Raw genomic sequence first — 14,876 nt, forward strand, 5'->3', positions numbered from 1 at the left:
GACAGCTATGAAAACTGAGACAAAAAATTCATGGTTGACTATGAGTTATTGTGTGACTTTATCCAAGATAAAAACAGGGTATTTGGACTAGGAGCACAGTCATTTTTACCCTAACAGAATGTTAACTTCTTTAATCATTATCAATGCGTGGATGAGACTCTTTTAACAATTTACTTGAAAGGCACATAATATCAAATAATTTTTAAGCACTACAAAATTGTTTGGTCATGTGATAGCAATTGAAATTAAAGACACCCTGATCAAGTAGACAAAGAAAATACTCAAACCTTCAAATGAAGTATATGTTAAATAAAGAAACCTTTAATTATATATATATATATATAGCCCATCAACACACTGTATAGCATTGATTTTAAAGGATGCATACTTTGGCATATTTTAAATGATTTGTCTTTAAAAGGCCAAAATAAATTCTGCAAAGTATTTATTCTTGGATCAAGTACTTTGTGTACCACTTAGCATCTGATATAAGAAAGGCTAAAATATTTCATAAACCTTTTTGTCTTAAAATCGCCATTTATTACACTCGTCTTAAATTGGTGCCTAACCCTCCTATTAGGTTTCATCCAAGTCCCTCAATATGTGAAATATCTCCCTTTGAAGTCCTATGGTACGAACTATATTACCTCATGGACATCTATAGTACATGAGATACTCTACATTCCTATAAAATAAAAAACCCTTGAATGAGGTTAAAATATGTGAATACATAAACTGGACTATCTCCCTTTTGAGTAAATAATATTCCTTCATATATATGATATATGATCCCTAACCTTGGTATAAAGTGTCATTAACATCCAGCGAGTAATTTGATAGTTGTCCTTACAAGATAAGTGGACAAATGAACAAACATACACTGTGATTTCTATATAACTCCATACTTTGTCAGCAGGGGGTATAATAAAGATGTAATGTTGCCTTATTTATACATGTACATGGAGTCTCAGGGCCAAGGTAAATTCAATTTAAGTGAAAGCTAAAACAAAACAGAATACCTGGCTGACCTTGCTTTAAATGGAGTTAGATTATCTCTCTTGGAGACCTTCACACACATATATATATGATGCCCAATCTTTTTTAAAAAATCCTTCAAATTCCTGAGTGGTAAGAGTTGCACCTAGAATGTTTTCATATGTTCAACCCTTCAATTTGATTATTTACCTTTGCAGGCATCGAACAAACTAAATTTCTTCATGCACACCTATATATGCTAACTAATATTTCTATGAAGATTTATCATATTTCTTTAATTAGTTAAATATACAAGGCTTGATTATCTCCCTTTGCAGGTATTGGGCAATAAAAATAATAATCTACATATGATGCTTGTTTCCTGTAAATGTAAAATTCAGAAACTGCCTATGGTAGAGGTGATTCATGGTGTAGAAAACCCACCAAATAAACAATGCTTTTTCGATCTACATATGATACATTTTTAAGTAACAATACTCCTTCAGGTTTCTATCTTTGATAAAACTAAACATTCACCTCCTACTAAAATATCATACAAAATCTATATCATTTATATCTCAAAAGTGGAAAAAACAAATGACAAACTAAAACTGGTTATGTGGTCTGTAACTGTTTCTGACTTAGAAATCAAGAGTGTATTTGTTGGGTTTTTTAAATGCATAAATCACCTCCTATCTGATTTTTATAATGACTGCTACTTAAATGAATTGGTAAAATTCGTATCATAGGAAAATTACTCAATAAATTCACAAAACTACAAAGCACTCATTGATCGCTTGATCATCACTTTATTTCCATCACATGTAAGGCAGAAAAGCAATAACTACCACTTTTAAAGTCTTTAGTGTGACTCGGGCAGTGATTTATCCCATGACCTCCAACACTTGACACGAGTATGCTACTATACGAAAAGAAGTGACTACAATTTTAAAGTCTTTGGTGTGACTCGGACTCACTCCAGTGAAGATTCAACCCATGACCTCCCACACTTGAGGCAAGCATGCTACCATGAGAACAAGAAGGTTCACACTACTACCAGTATTACATAAATAACATATTTCATATTTTATTTCAACAATCATATAGTACTTCAACAAAATAAAATAACATTTATAATTACAGTACATTATTCTCTAATGATGAAAGTCAATGGCATGTTCAACATAAATATGCTCAAGTCAATGGCATGTTCAATATAAATATGCTCTACGATTACATGTTCAACATAAATATGCTCAACAATTACACTTGAAATATTAACTTACAGCAACAAGACAATTAATGCTTTTGTTCTCTTAAGGCTATAAAATCAACAGTCAACTTAAATCAGTTTTGAATGACAACCCAAGATAAGATAATGAAGCTACTTTCATTAAACATTACTGACTGGTAAAAAGTTCACATATAAGTGATACCAGTAAGACAAAACTGACTTTTTTCATACTCCCATCCCATACAAATCAATTAAAAGAGTACTACTAATATATGCCAAGCATGATCAAAGCAATGCTCCTTACACATACTACAGTTAACAGAGTAACAAAGGCAAATGTCAATAAAAACAGACATTTTATGTATTGTAAAAGCCCATAAAACTTCATATATACAGGTTCAGATGAAAAGTTTCTTGGACCTTGTGTTACTGTAAATCGTGCAAAAGCATTTGTTTCATGTAACTCTAATTTTATAAATTTTTTTGATACTCTTGACTTGAAATTAATACAGTGAGAGTATTTGTTTCATTAGGATTAAGTATTTGTTTTGTTATTTAACAAAATTACAATCTACATCCCTCACATTATGTGACATAAGGTTTATTTTTCTTATTAGAAAATTACCCAATACAGGATACACAGAAAAGCTCCTTGAAACACTATGATTCATATTTAAAGATACAACAAAATTTTAAAAAAGAACGAAAGTTCCTTCAAATTTTCTTGGTTTGTGCTCTCAAGTTACTGTAAACCAGAAATTTAAATTCTGAAATAAGTTATGTCAATCCAAAAATACTGCTCAACAAAATAAAGTCTATTCCAAGTATATGTACTATAAACATCATTCTCTTCAATACAGTTTTTCACATTTAATGGAACACAGTCCTTTTGATATAACTTACTAGAATAACCAAGTGCTAATGAAAAGAAAAAGCAAATAATAGTGTTTGTTTCAACAGCATGACAAACTTGGAAACATTTAACAAGTAAATATATAGAACTTTTATCACATTTTCTTGACCCAAGTTTACTCCCAATCATCCTCCTCATCATGACCCCCTGGTGGAGCAGGAGGAGGAGGAATTTTGGAAGATATTATGTCCATTACACCACCACTACTATTACTAGATGGTTGACTACTTTCTGGCTTGTCACCAGAATTTTTAGCACCACCGCCCCCACCAGAAATTCCTTTTCTTCTGTCTGTCAGTCTGTTTTTTAAAGCATCCATTAAACTAACTTCTCCACCTCCTGAAGATTTAGCCTTTTCTTTTTCCTTCTTTTTCTCTGCCTTCCTCTCTGACACACTCTTTAATTTGGCTTTTCCTGCACCTCCAACTTTTCGTATTGCATCCATCAAGCTTGAACGACCACCATCAGAAACTTCTGCAGGCACATCTGCAGGTGGGGGAGGAGCAGCTCCACCATCCTCTCCAGGAGGAGCAGGTGGAGGTGGAGGAGGCATGTCTGCTGGGGGTGGTGGGGGAGGAGGAGGTGGTGGTGGTGCTCCAGCAGGAGGTGCAGGGGGTGGGGGTGGTGGTGGTGCCCCACTTGGCGGAGGTGGGGGAGGAGGGGCAGAATCTGCAGGACCTGGGGCTCCCGAAGGAACAATGTCTGGTACGGAGGGTATTGTTTCTGATTCTGGAACAACCGAGGGTAGGTCAGGTATGTTGGATCCGAACACTGATGGTGCAATAGATGGTCCTTGGTCAGCACTGTATGATAAATCATCTGCCACTCCTAGAAAGAGATTAAGTTTATTATTTTATATGCACCAGTACAGCATTCTTAATATTGCAAATAGAAAAAATAGCCAATTATTTGTTAAGACCACAAAACAATATCCCAAAGGAACAGCAGTGTGTAAATTAGTCAGAAGTTATGATGTCATAATGGATAAAAGTATTATATTGTAAACTTATGAACTTTTGTGAAAAGGACTGCTGATTTTTTTTTTTTGCATTAGAAATGGTTTTATCGAATTGTTTTGTTAACTTAATCTAAAAGTCAGTATTCCTTAAAATTTTGTTACAATGTATTTCATGCTTTTCTGTCCCTGTAGACTTGCCATGTGTCAGATCTCTTCTGAAAAAAGCTATTAATATTCAACAAAAGTGTCTGATTAATATTCCTTCACTACTCATGTATATATATCCAGTAAAAAAAAGAAATTAAAACTTACAAGTCACAAATACCAAAAGAGGCCCATGAAAAATATCTCATTTTACCCATTCTTCCTTAAAATAACCTGCTATTTAAGACATATTACCCAGTAAGTTTGGTAAGAAATCCGGTACAGCTATTTCTGGGACATTTCCAATATCTGGCATGTAGAAGTAATTCTCCGCCTGTAGTCTCTGCATCTCCTCTCTGTGAGCTATGGTGCTTGGAGCATCGGCTAAATCATCTTCATCCTCTATTGCGGCTCGTGTCTTTGTTACAATGCCAAGAGGATCTAACATTACATACTTTTTGTATCTGAAAGTAAGATTTTGTTTTAAGTAGCAGTCTTAAGAATCATGCAAATTCTGTAATATGTGATACACCCTAAAAAAGGCTACAAAATTTTATTTTTGTTATTAAGATGCTTTACAGGTCTATAGATAAAACAGAAATGATTATTCATTCCAATCTGTCTGCTCTTAGGAGATAATTCACATCGAAAATCCAGCAGTTTCTATTGTATTTTAGTTTCATTTACAGAGTTAAAATGTATTTCCGTTTATTTTGAATTCTACAGTACATTCTAGATAGTTCATATTAATTATGAACAATGATTATACAAGAAGCCACATGTTACTGTCTGTTTACTTAAGCATTTTAAACAAAACATAAAAAATAAAAATATGCAGGCTTTCCAACCTTGAATAACATTTTGCACAATTCTTAGATGGAGTGCTACTTAAATATTTAAAGAATACACTACTGTAAAAGTACTATTATTCCTGGGGTACCAATTTTCATGGTTTTCGTGGGTAGGTCCAACCACGAAATTTGGTTCCCATTGAAAAGGAGATTCCCATTGATGTGTATACTGAAAACCTCAAAAATCCACAAAATTGTGTTTATTCCATAATCAACAAAAATTGGTATCCACCACACTTTCACAGTATATATAATTCAAAGTCTACATCATGTCAGTTATTCATATCATATTCCTCATCTTAAGTGGAAAAAGAAGAAAAAATAAATTTAGGAGAAATTGAATGTATCTTGCACATCCAACTGTACACATTTATACAAGTTTCAATCCAATTAGATGCATGTAAATAACATGGCCACTAACAGGAGCACATAAAATGTACATGTACTTTGTGATAACAGATGATTGACTACTTGTTAGTTCTTTTCTTTAAAATTCTCAATGACTAACATAGAGCACAGTATAGGATTCAACAAGCCCCCAAAAAAACTTTTACATCATTTTACCAGCCCTGGGCTTTTGGTCTAGTGGTTCAAGGCGAGCACTGTATTGTAGTGTATTTCCTATGGCAGATTATATTGAATTTCTCGAAAAGATCACTGGATTGATCAAATAGGCCTTGCTTTGCAATAGTTCAACACACTTAGTTTGATTTTTAATGCTCCAGCTCACAGAAGCAACAGCATGCAGGTAGGCAGAACACCACATTCTGACTCTGAATAAACCTGTCATTATTCTCTTATTTGCTGCATGCTTGGCAGAGGGGCTTAACGACCATGAAATCGATCAAAACTAGGACTTCCAACACTGAAGGGATTCACACTATCACAAGATCACCAAGGCTGTATACAAACAGATGGACGGTCAGGGTAGACAAGACCTATATAAAATCAATGTCTTTCAGATAATAATTTCTCACTAATTGATCAAAACCCCCATGCCATGCTGTCTGTCTAATATTCTTATCAGATTCTAATCAGATTTACAGGTATTTGCATTTACCATGAAGAAAGCTTTTAAGGCTTCCCTGACAAATACATGTACAAGAACATGTATGTACACATGCAACATCTGTTTACATTACATGATGCATGTCATATCAGTTTTTTTCATAAAAATACACAAATATCAAATACAAATATTACATGTAAATAAATATCAAAATTATAATATTATTGACTTTTTTGTTTTTTTATGAAATTTTCAGTCACAGTTGGAGCTTTGTAGAGAATCGTGTTTTTGTTTAATGTTCTGCAGACCAATTTCATGAGTTTATCAGGTTATAGAAGACACAAGTAGACAAATATGGCCTAAAATACATGTGTTAGTGCTATCAAATAATGACAATACACATAATTGGTGCACCTGGTCCATGCTCCCAGTTTTTAGTGGAGTCTGAGTTGCTCATTTGCTTTTGTTACTTTGTATGATTTCAGTCACTTTATGTGCTTCGCTGTGTATGTCTGTTTTCCATGTCTGTCTTTGCCCCTGAATTACATTCTCTTGATTACCACTTTAACCTTGGTTCCCTTGATTACTCTTGGAACAAGCCCTGGTTTTAATTTATGATTTACAACATTGTGTTAAGGCAAAAAGGGGGAGGGTTAAGGTTTCAGGTTTAATGCTAACTAAGTAAAAGAGTAAAAAGATTTTTTCTTGAATGGGGAACAAGATTTTTTTATACTGTTTCAATGGGTCAACTATTTTGTCTTTATTCATTGGTGTACATTCTTGAAAAATAAACAATGAAAACATTATGACCAAAAAAAAAAAGGTGGTGGCACCTTCGGTTACCATTTTTTGCTAAATGGTGGGACATGTGAAAAAAATTGTGACAGTGTGACAAACTCCTTCTGAAGAACTTACTGCATCTTAAAGTTCCGTGACAAGACACACTGCAGACAGATTTTGATTTATGATTTACATAAAAATGTACATGTATAAGTACATGTACACCTTGTATTTGAGGTACTCACAAATTCTCAGGAGTATTAAACAGCAGTAGGGAACTGATTGATGACACAGACTTTGGCAATCCACCAAGACCTTCAAGTACATTTTCATCATCTTTTTGTTTCTTCTTTGAATTAAAGTCTACACTATAAAACTGTAACTTTTCTTTCAATGTTTTATCATCAGAAGGTTTATGCTTTGCCTGCACTTTGTAATGAGGTCTTTTCACATCATTAACACCATTTTTATTATGACTAGGAAAGAGTATTTTATACTCCTCTAAATTCACATTTGCTGGATATTTTGATAAAGCGAATACTTTTGTGGCTTTGTTTTTGCCACCTTTTATCTTTTCGACTTTGGCTTGGGCTAAGTTGACTCTGTCATTGATCTTTTGGATTCTTGCTCTGTTGCCTGCCACTCTTGAACTAATTCCTCGGAATACATCATTCGCCATTTTATTCAAGTATTCCAAAGAATCAGCTATTTGGTGAATTGTCTCCTCTTTTCTGAGATCTGGGGGAATCCCAGGCACTTGGAATGTTTGGTCTGACATATTGGGCATTTGATGTCTCTAAAAATATTAACAAGTACATGTAAAATTATTGGCAATCTTTAGGTAACAAAACAATGCCAACTAATTTACTTTAATGGATACTTACATATTTTTGCTTTTCAGGATATCAATTCAATTTTGTTAATATTTATTTTCATGAACAATTCTGTTTATCACATTATTCATAATGATGGAACTTATTAACAGAGTAGAGTTCTATTAATTCAAGAATTTTAAAAATCATCATTGTTCTCGGGCAATTCAAGTGTTATGAACTTGTTCATCAATGCAATGACTGACTCTACCTTCACCATAAGGCAAAAAAAATTTAATGATATGAAAAAGGCTTAAAAAATAAAATAAATAAGAATATGCTTGTTTCCTTCTCCCTAACAAAACCTTTTTTTTACCTCTGTGTCCTGAACATGCTCAAGTTTTATGGGTGAAATAACAAATAATCAAAAACACCCATATAATCCAAATACTAGGGATGTAACAATTTCACTCTGCCACAATCTGATACATATCACAATTCTTGGCTTATGAACTGATTCGTATCACCATTTTTACAGACATGGCTTGTTTGTGTTATTTCATTTACTTTTCAAGAAAAGATTCTAGAAAAGCGGAGGATGTTTATCCTACCGGTCCATGCTCCCAGTTTTTACTAGTGGAGTCTGAGCTGCTCATTTGCTTTTGTTACTTTGTATGTATGCTTTTAGTTACTTTATGTTCTTTGTTGTGTATGTCTGTTTTCCATGTCTGGTCTTTTTACCTGGATTACATTCTTTTGATTACCCCTATAACCTTGGTTCCCTTGATTACTCTTTCAATAAAGTACAAAAAAAGGCATTAAGACATGTCAATAGGTATTGAATAGCATTAATCCATTACACTTGAAGCAAATCTAAAGCAGATAAATGGATCAGTGATTGAGAAACAAAATTTTTTGTGGTCATTAATGAGACATTGGATCAAAATCATAAAAAGGCCCAGGTATCAATTTAAATTACAAGATCATGATGCACCAACGCATGGGCACCAGTGGATTGTTAACCCCTACCAAATACACAATAGTAAAATACTTAATGTACGTAACAAAATCAAGCGTTTTCTTTTTTGCAAATCTGGTAGAATTACATTTAAAACCCTTAGCTGCATTTTAACCTCACAAAGTTTGATACTTCCACGAGCCTGCTAGCCCAAGCTGTTTTAAAAATTTTAAACGTCTATAAGCTCTAGAGAGAGTGAATCGCTCACCGGAAAAACTTGAAATCATGTGGTCATATCATTTGATCATTAAAAGCTTAAATGGCCACTGGTGGCCATCTTGTTCAATCAAGCAGAACTAAAATTTTATCAGATATTGAAGTCCCTTTTATTATTTCTGCTAAGCTTGGTCATTCACATTATTGGCTTCGTAAGAGCAAAATATATGTAGGCCAAAATGTGTTTCGCCTACAGGTTTCAATAGCAACTTTTGAGTGGCCACAGCCACCCAATGAGCCACCTGAGCCACACTAAAAAGAATTGTTTGTAGAAGGTATTGAGTCATTAACCCTATAAAGTTTCAAGACATTGGCACCAGAGGTTCAGAGTAGTTGATCTTTGAAAACTGGCCAATCAGAGGCTTAAATGGCCTCTGAAGGCCATCTTGTTTAATCAAGTGGAGACAAAATTCTTTTGGGTTTTATGGAAGTAGATCTATGGTAAGGGACACAAGTCTCACAAATCACTGGAACGTTTGTATTCATCAATTTTACATCAATCTCATGTAAGCATCAAAGTAACTTGGACTGATTTCTTTCTGTTTCAAAGGAAAGCTTGAAAAGCTGGGGTGAAATTGAATATGAAACAAACATATCACTGATTTCAAAAGTTATGTCCCTTACCCTAGGTCTACCTCCTTAAAGCTAACCCTTTTATTATTTCTGCCTATTTTTATCACTTTTGTCTTAGTAAAAGCAAAGATATAGGCCAAAATGTGTTTCTCCATAAGGTTTCAATTGCAACTTTGAGTGGCCACAGCCAAACATGGAGTTAGCTGAAACAAACAACAAAATGAAAAAAAAACAGATTAAATTTGTTCTGAGGAACATTCATGCTAAGTTTTGTTTCAATCCACCCAGTAGTCTTTAAGGAAGAGAAATATAGACCTATAGTTCTTATTCATCTGTCAACAGATCTTCCTAATAATTTCCACATAGGTCCAATAAACTCATTATTTGCAAAATTCTGCAATATGACCCCTATGTTCTATTTTTAGTAACAGTGAATCATAAATCCCAGTGTCAGTTCTATTGAGGATACCTAGGGAACATTCATACCAAGTTTGGTTCTAATTGGTCTGGAAGTGTCCAGGAAAAAGATTTTCTAAAGTAATAACATAAATAATCTAGTGAAAAGAAATGTTGAAAAAGGGCAATAACTCCAACAAGGCTTAACAGAGTACTACAAAAATTTGACCACAGACAGATCTCATCATGCTGAGCACTTCTAACCATGTTAAGATTTTGCTAAATCTAACAGTTTTAGAAGCTTTTGAAAGCTTCTGTCTGACCTCTATAGTATATCTTTAGTAATGGCGGGCATTTTTTTAGCAAATAAAAAAGGAACATTCAAACCATATTTGATTGCAATTGTTCAAGTAGTTTGTATGAAAAAGTTTATGCCAATGACACCTACAGGCAATGACTTGACGCAGAGTGACAGCATCAGCTCACATGGCCTTAAGATTCTAGCGGAGATCAAAAGAATGTAGACCAGACTGGGAAAACAGACACACGCAACAAAATACATAAAATAACCAAAATAATACATATAAAAAAAACAAAAAGTAAATTAGCAATTCGGAGCCCACCAAAAACTGGGTCCTGGGAAAATGGACTAGGTTTACCGGTGGATAAGCGTCCTCTTGAAGGTAAAAAATGACTTTTCAATAACACTCAAGAATTGCTATGAAGCGTTAAATATCTTGGAAGATGTTGTGGATGATATTGATGAAAAATGGAACAAAATAACCGACATATATACAAAAACAAGCAAAGAGTGTTTAGGTTTGCGACAAAAGCAAAAACATAAGGACTGGATAACACCTGAAACTTGGAAAACAATAAATAATAGAAGACAGATTAAAGCCAAAAGAGATAAGACCAAATCACCTCGGCTAAAAGAAAGACTCCAACAAGAATACAGCTCAATACAAAAAGAAGTTAAGAAACTAGTTCGAACAGACAAACAGAATTTTATGGAAGAGCTAGCAAATAATGCAGAAGAAACAGCACAGAAAGGAGAACAGAGTAAATTATACAAAATTACAAGAACTATATGTGGGAAGAATAGATCATCTCCAAATTTACCTGTCAAAGACAAACAGGGTAACATATTAACCTCAGAAAGCGCTCAAGAAAAAAGGTGGACAAAACATTTTGAAGAGTTACTTAACAGGCCACCACCTTCTCAAGAACCGGAAATTAAAGATGCAGAAGTAGAGCTTGACATAGATATAGAACCACCAGAAATATCTGAAATCATAACAGCAATCAAAAGTCTGAAAAGTGGCAAAGCACCAGGTAGTGATAATCTCAATGCAGAACTCTTTAAAAACGATCCATACCTATCCGCAAAAATTCTCCATCCCATCTTCCAAGATATCTGGAATAAGACCAAAGTACCAGATGAGTGGAACAAAGGAACCATCATAAAATTACCAAAGAAAGGATCATTAAATGATTGTAATAACTGGCGAGGTATTACTTTGATTTCTATCCCAAGTAAGATACTAGCCAAAGTTGTCATCAAAAGAATTGCAAGATCTGTAGATGAACTATTGAGAAAAGAACAAGCTGGATTTAGACCAGGTAGAGGCTGCATCGACCAAATTTTCACGCTACATAATATTATTGAGCAGAGCACTGAATGGCGGAGACAACTCTATATTAACTATATAGATTTTGAAAAAGCTTTTGATAGCATACATAGAGAAAGTTTATGGAAAATAATTAGATCATACGGAATACCACAACAACTTATAGATGTCATCAAAAGTTTCTACACAAACTTCAGATGCAGAGTCGGAAACAACAGCGACATGTATTTCAATGTAAAAACTGGTGTCCGTCAAGGCTGTGTTATGTCATCAACACTTTTCATCATAGCCATTGATTGGGTGATGCGACAAACAACGAAAGATACACCAAGAGGCATCAGATGGAATACCTTCTCCATCCTGGAAGATCTAGACTTTGCCGATGACATAGCTTTGCTTTCTCACACCCACCAACACATACAAGAAAAGACCAAGAAACTTCAGAATTTTGCAGGACAAATTGGGCTAAACATCAACAAAAAGAAAACCGAGGTTATGATGTTGAATGTAAACACACCAACACCTATCAAACTGCACGAACAATGTCTACCTTTTACCAACAAATTCACATACCTCGGTAGTATAGTTACAACTGATGGAGGTGCGGAGAGCGACATCCACCTTAGACTCTCAAAAGCAAGAGGAGCATTTAATAGCTTGCAACCTGTCTGGAGATCAGGACAGTACACTATCCGCACCAAACTAAAATTGTATAACAGTTGCGTCTTGCCTATCCTGCTTTATGGGTCAGAGTGCTGGAGGATAACAGAGTTAGACCAACACAAACTCTCAACCTTTCACACCAGGAGTCTGAGGAGGATCCTAAGAATATTTTGGCCTCTTAAGATCAGTAATCAGGACCTCCTTAATAGATGCCAACAAGAAGACATGGCCACCATCATTATGAAACGAAGATGGAAGTGGTTAGGACATGTCCTGCGAAAAGACCCAAAAGACAACACAAAAACAGCCCTATTCTGGACATCTGAGGGAAAACGCAGGAGAGGACGCCCAAAGATCACCTGGAGACGCACCATTGAAGCAGAAGTCAAAGAACATAAGAAGACTTGGGGCACATTACAGAAACTTGCCAATGATAGACAAGAGTGGAGGAACTTCGTTGCTGCCCTACATGCCAGTGGCGTAAAGGGCAGTAAGTAAGTAAGCGTCCTCTTCTGTCTTTTTTGGAAACACCAGTCGAGTCGCTTATAAAAAGGTCAAGTTCAGGGTAGGCAAAAGAAGAAAGGAATATATATTCCTAAAACATAAAGGGATTAAATTCCGTTCCCTGTACAACAATCTAGAGATTGCACTGTTTAAGAAAATAGCGAGCCAGCACGGTGTCGGAAGGGGCGTATGTTCATTGTTTTTGGAGCAGTTCTGAATTTACCATTGACCAACGAATACCTTTTAAATTTACATCCTTCGAGTAGAATACATACAGTCAGTGTCGACAATCTGATATTAAATTTGACAAATGGTCGACCGCACAAACTTTAAAATGCTAAATGATACTGCAAGTATTGGTCACGAGAAAGGCTATCAATGCGATGTTTGTCATATCCGGTGTGACTTCGTTGACGTAGAACACATATTCCGACCGAGGAGGGTTCTAGAAGATCTTTTTTTTTGTCTTGGTCACAAACATGATATATAAATACTAAATACACTTTTAAAAATATATAAATAACTTTTTATAAGCCTATAGAGTAACCTTGGAGATCTAGAATGCCATAGAAATTTAGTATGTATACATTTGTATTAAAATTAAATCAAGGATTTTTGTTGTAGATTATATTTAACTCCTTGATTAAAAATAAATAAATGAAAGAGTAATCAAGAGGAAAGGAAAACTGACACGTTGAACAAATCAGTTTTCATGGTGCAGATGGATACATTGCAACGATCCACGAGTTCATGGTGACGACCACAAAACTTCTTTAGTGATTCTTGTAGCAACCTATAACCCGGGAACAGACATGTTACAGAAGCCTAATTGTAAGAAGTCAAGCGCGATACAAAAAGTTTGAGTAGAACTTTACGGCAAGCTCTGGCATAACGTATGAGTTTTGATATGAAAACTACATACACAGGTGCTAAAGGGATGTTACGACAGATGCAAGGAAAGTTGACAATAGGGAACGAAAAGTCATCGCGTTTGTCGTATCGTTTGGTAAATAGTTTCCTATACCATCGATCTCTAAGTGTATAGGTTAAGATATGATGCTGACTATCCAGTGTTTGTAATATTTTTTATCGTTTGTTGAAAAACGCGTCCGCCATACTGGAAAAATATGTTGTCGATCAAAAACTTTAGCATTTTTAAACATCTTTTTCGGTATGTTACGAAGATGATTTGGAATTATTTTTTTTTATCAAAGCGTGAGGAATCTAAGTCTACCAAGAACAACATATTTGTTTCTAGGTGCCTTGAACTGGGAGTTCCATAAGATTTTTTTGAATTTCTTCTGGATATGCACATGCATTGGATTAATACGATAGTAACAAATATCGTGGTAGGACTGGGGTCCCTCTTTCACGGCTGTGAGTATAGAAGTTAGAAGTCTTGAAAGACGTTTGCAGATCCAGCTATGAAGCGTTGTTTATATGGATTCTTGTGATGATTAGGAATCCAGTAGGTAGATCACATTCATCGTCTTTGGTACAGAGACCAAAGAGGATATCACATAGTTTCCCACTATCGCTTCTTTGTAGAGTGAAGTGGCAGCTATAGGTCTTATTACTGACAATATTTTCCGCATCTACCTCTGATAATAAACATTGGATGTAATACGTTTTGCAGACAAAAACAATGTTGTTTTGGGTTTTGTCTGCTGGTACGACAACATATTTGTCATGTGTAGTAGACAATGTTTTTGCTACATCGAGGTCTTTGAAAACTGATGTAGCAATCGTTGACAGTCAATGACTTTCTTAAAACTTTCATACGTTTCAAAATTAAAAACCTCACGGTCTTTACCCACTTTGACAGAGAATCAATGTCGTTGTATTCTCGTTCTGTTTATTTTCTTGCGTAGTTCCCCACGGCATCCATAAGAACTTGAAAGTTATAATTCCAATTTATGGAGCGTGGTTCATGGTACTTCGGGCCTTTTAGACGCTGTCTTTTAATTTTGAATAGCTGTTGTTACATGAAACGTCAAAGTCTTTGATTGAAGTTTAATTCACCTTCTGATTACGAATTACATTCAATTAATCTTTAAAATATCACTAAAAAATTCACCTGGATCGTAGCAGTGTGCCAGTTTGCGCAACATTCAGTTTGTTTGGATGAATGCATCGAGTCCTCTAATTCAATAAAAAAATACTCGGCCATTTCCGTTTAACTAAAAATTTCATTCTCCG

At 34.9% G+C, this 14,876-nt stretch overlaps 1 protein-coding gene across 2 annotated transcripts; it reads right to left on the reverse strand.

The window, feature by feature from the left end:
• Nucleotides 1-2,046: 2,046 nt before the first annotated feature.
• LOC148628206 (WASH complex subunit 1-like) lies at nucleotides 2,047-13,073 on the reverse strand. Of its 2 annotated transcripts, none has more exons than XM_088584622.1 (4): nucleotides 12,918-13,073; nucleotides 7,110-7,660; nucleotides 4,480-4,688; nucleotides 2,047-3,950 (listed from the first exon to the last, which is right to left on the reverse strand). In XM_088584622.1, the coding sequence occupies exons 2-4, from the start codon at nucleotides 7,649-7,651 to the stop codon at nucleotides 3,238-3,240; spliced, it is 1,464 nt and encodes a 487-aa protein (XP_088440748.1). In that variant the 5' UTR covers nucleotides 7,652-7,660; nucleotides 12,918-13,073; the 3' UTR covers nucleotides 2,047-3,237. The 2 variants fall into 2 exon arrangements, with proteins under 2 accessions (XP_088440748.1, XP_088440738.1); XM_088584612.1 differs by having other exon boundaries at nucleotides 12,953-13,071.
• Between the last annotated feature and the right edge of the window lie 1,803 nt (nucleotides 13,074-14,876).

This window comes from Perna viridis, chromosome 1, assembly GCF_037379345.1.
Source record: "Perna viridis isolate PV_CMFRI_1.1 ecotype Kerala chromosome 1, ASM3737934v1, whole genome shotgun sequence".
NCBI lineage: Eukaryota > Metazoa > Mollusca > Bivalvia > Mytilida > Mytilidae > Perna > Perna viridis.

Bases quoted from the DNA above. Each gene is read 5' to 3' on its own strand.
- LOC148628206 (XM_088584622.1), bottom strand. From the start codon at position 7,651: ATGCCCAATATGTCAGACCAAACATTCCAAGTGCCTGGGATTCCCCCA. The intron at 4,689-7,109 runs GTGAGTACCTCA...TCTTACTTTCAG, and splicing joins TTTAATACTCCTGAGAATTT to ATACAAAAAGTATGTAATGT. The intron at 3,951-4,479 runs GTAATATGTCTT...ATCTCTTTCTAG, and splicing joins TTTCTTACCAAACTTACTGG to GAGTGGCAGATGATTTATCA.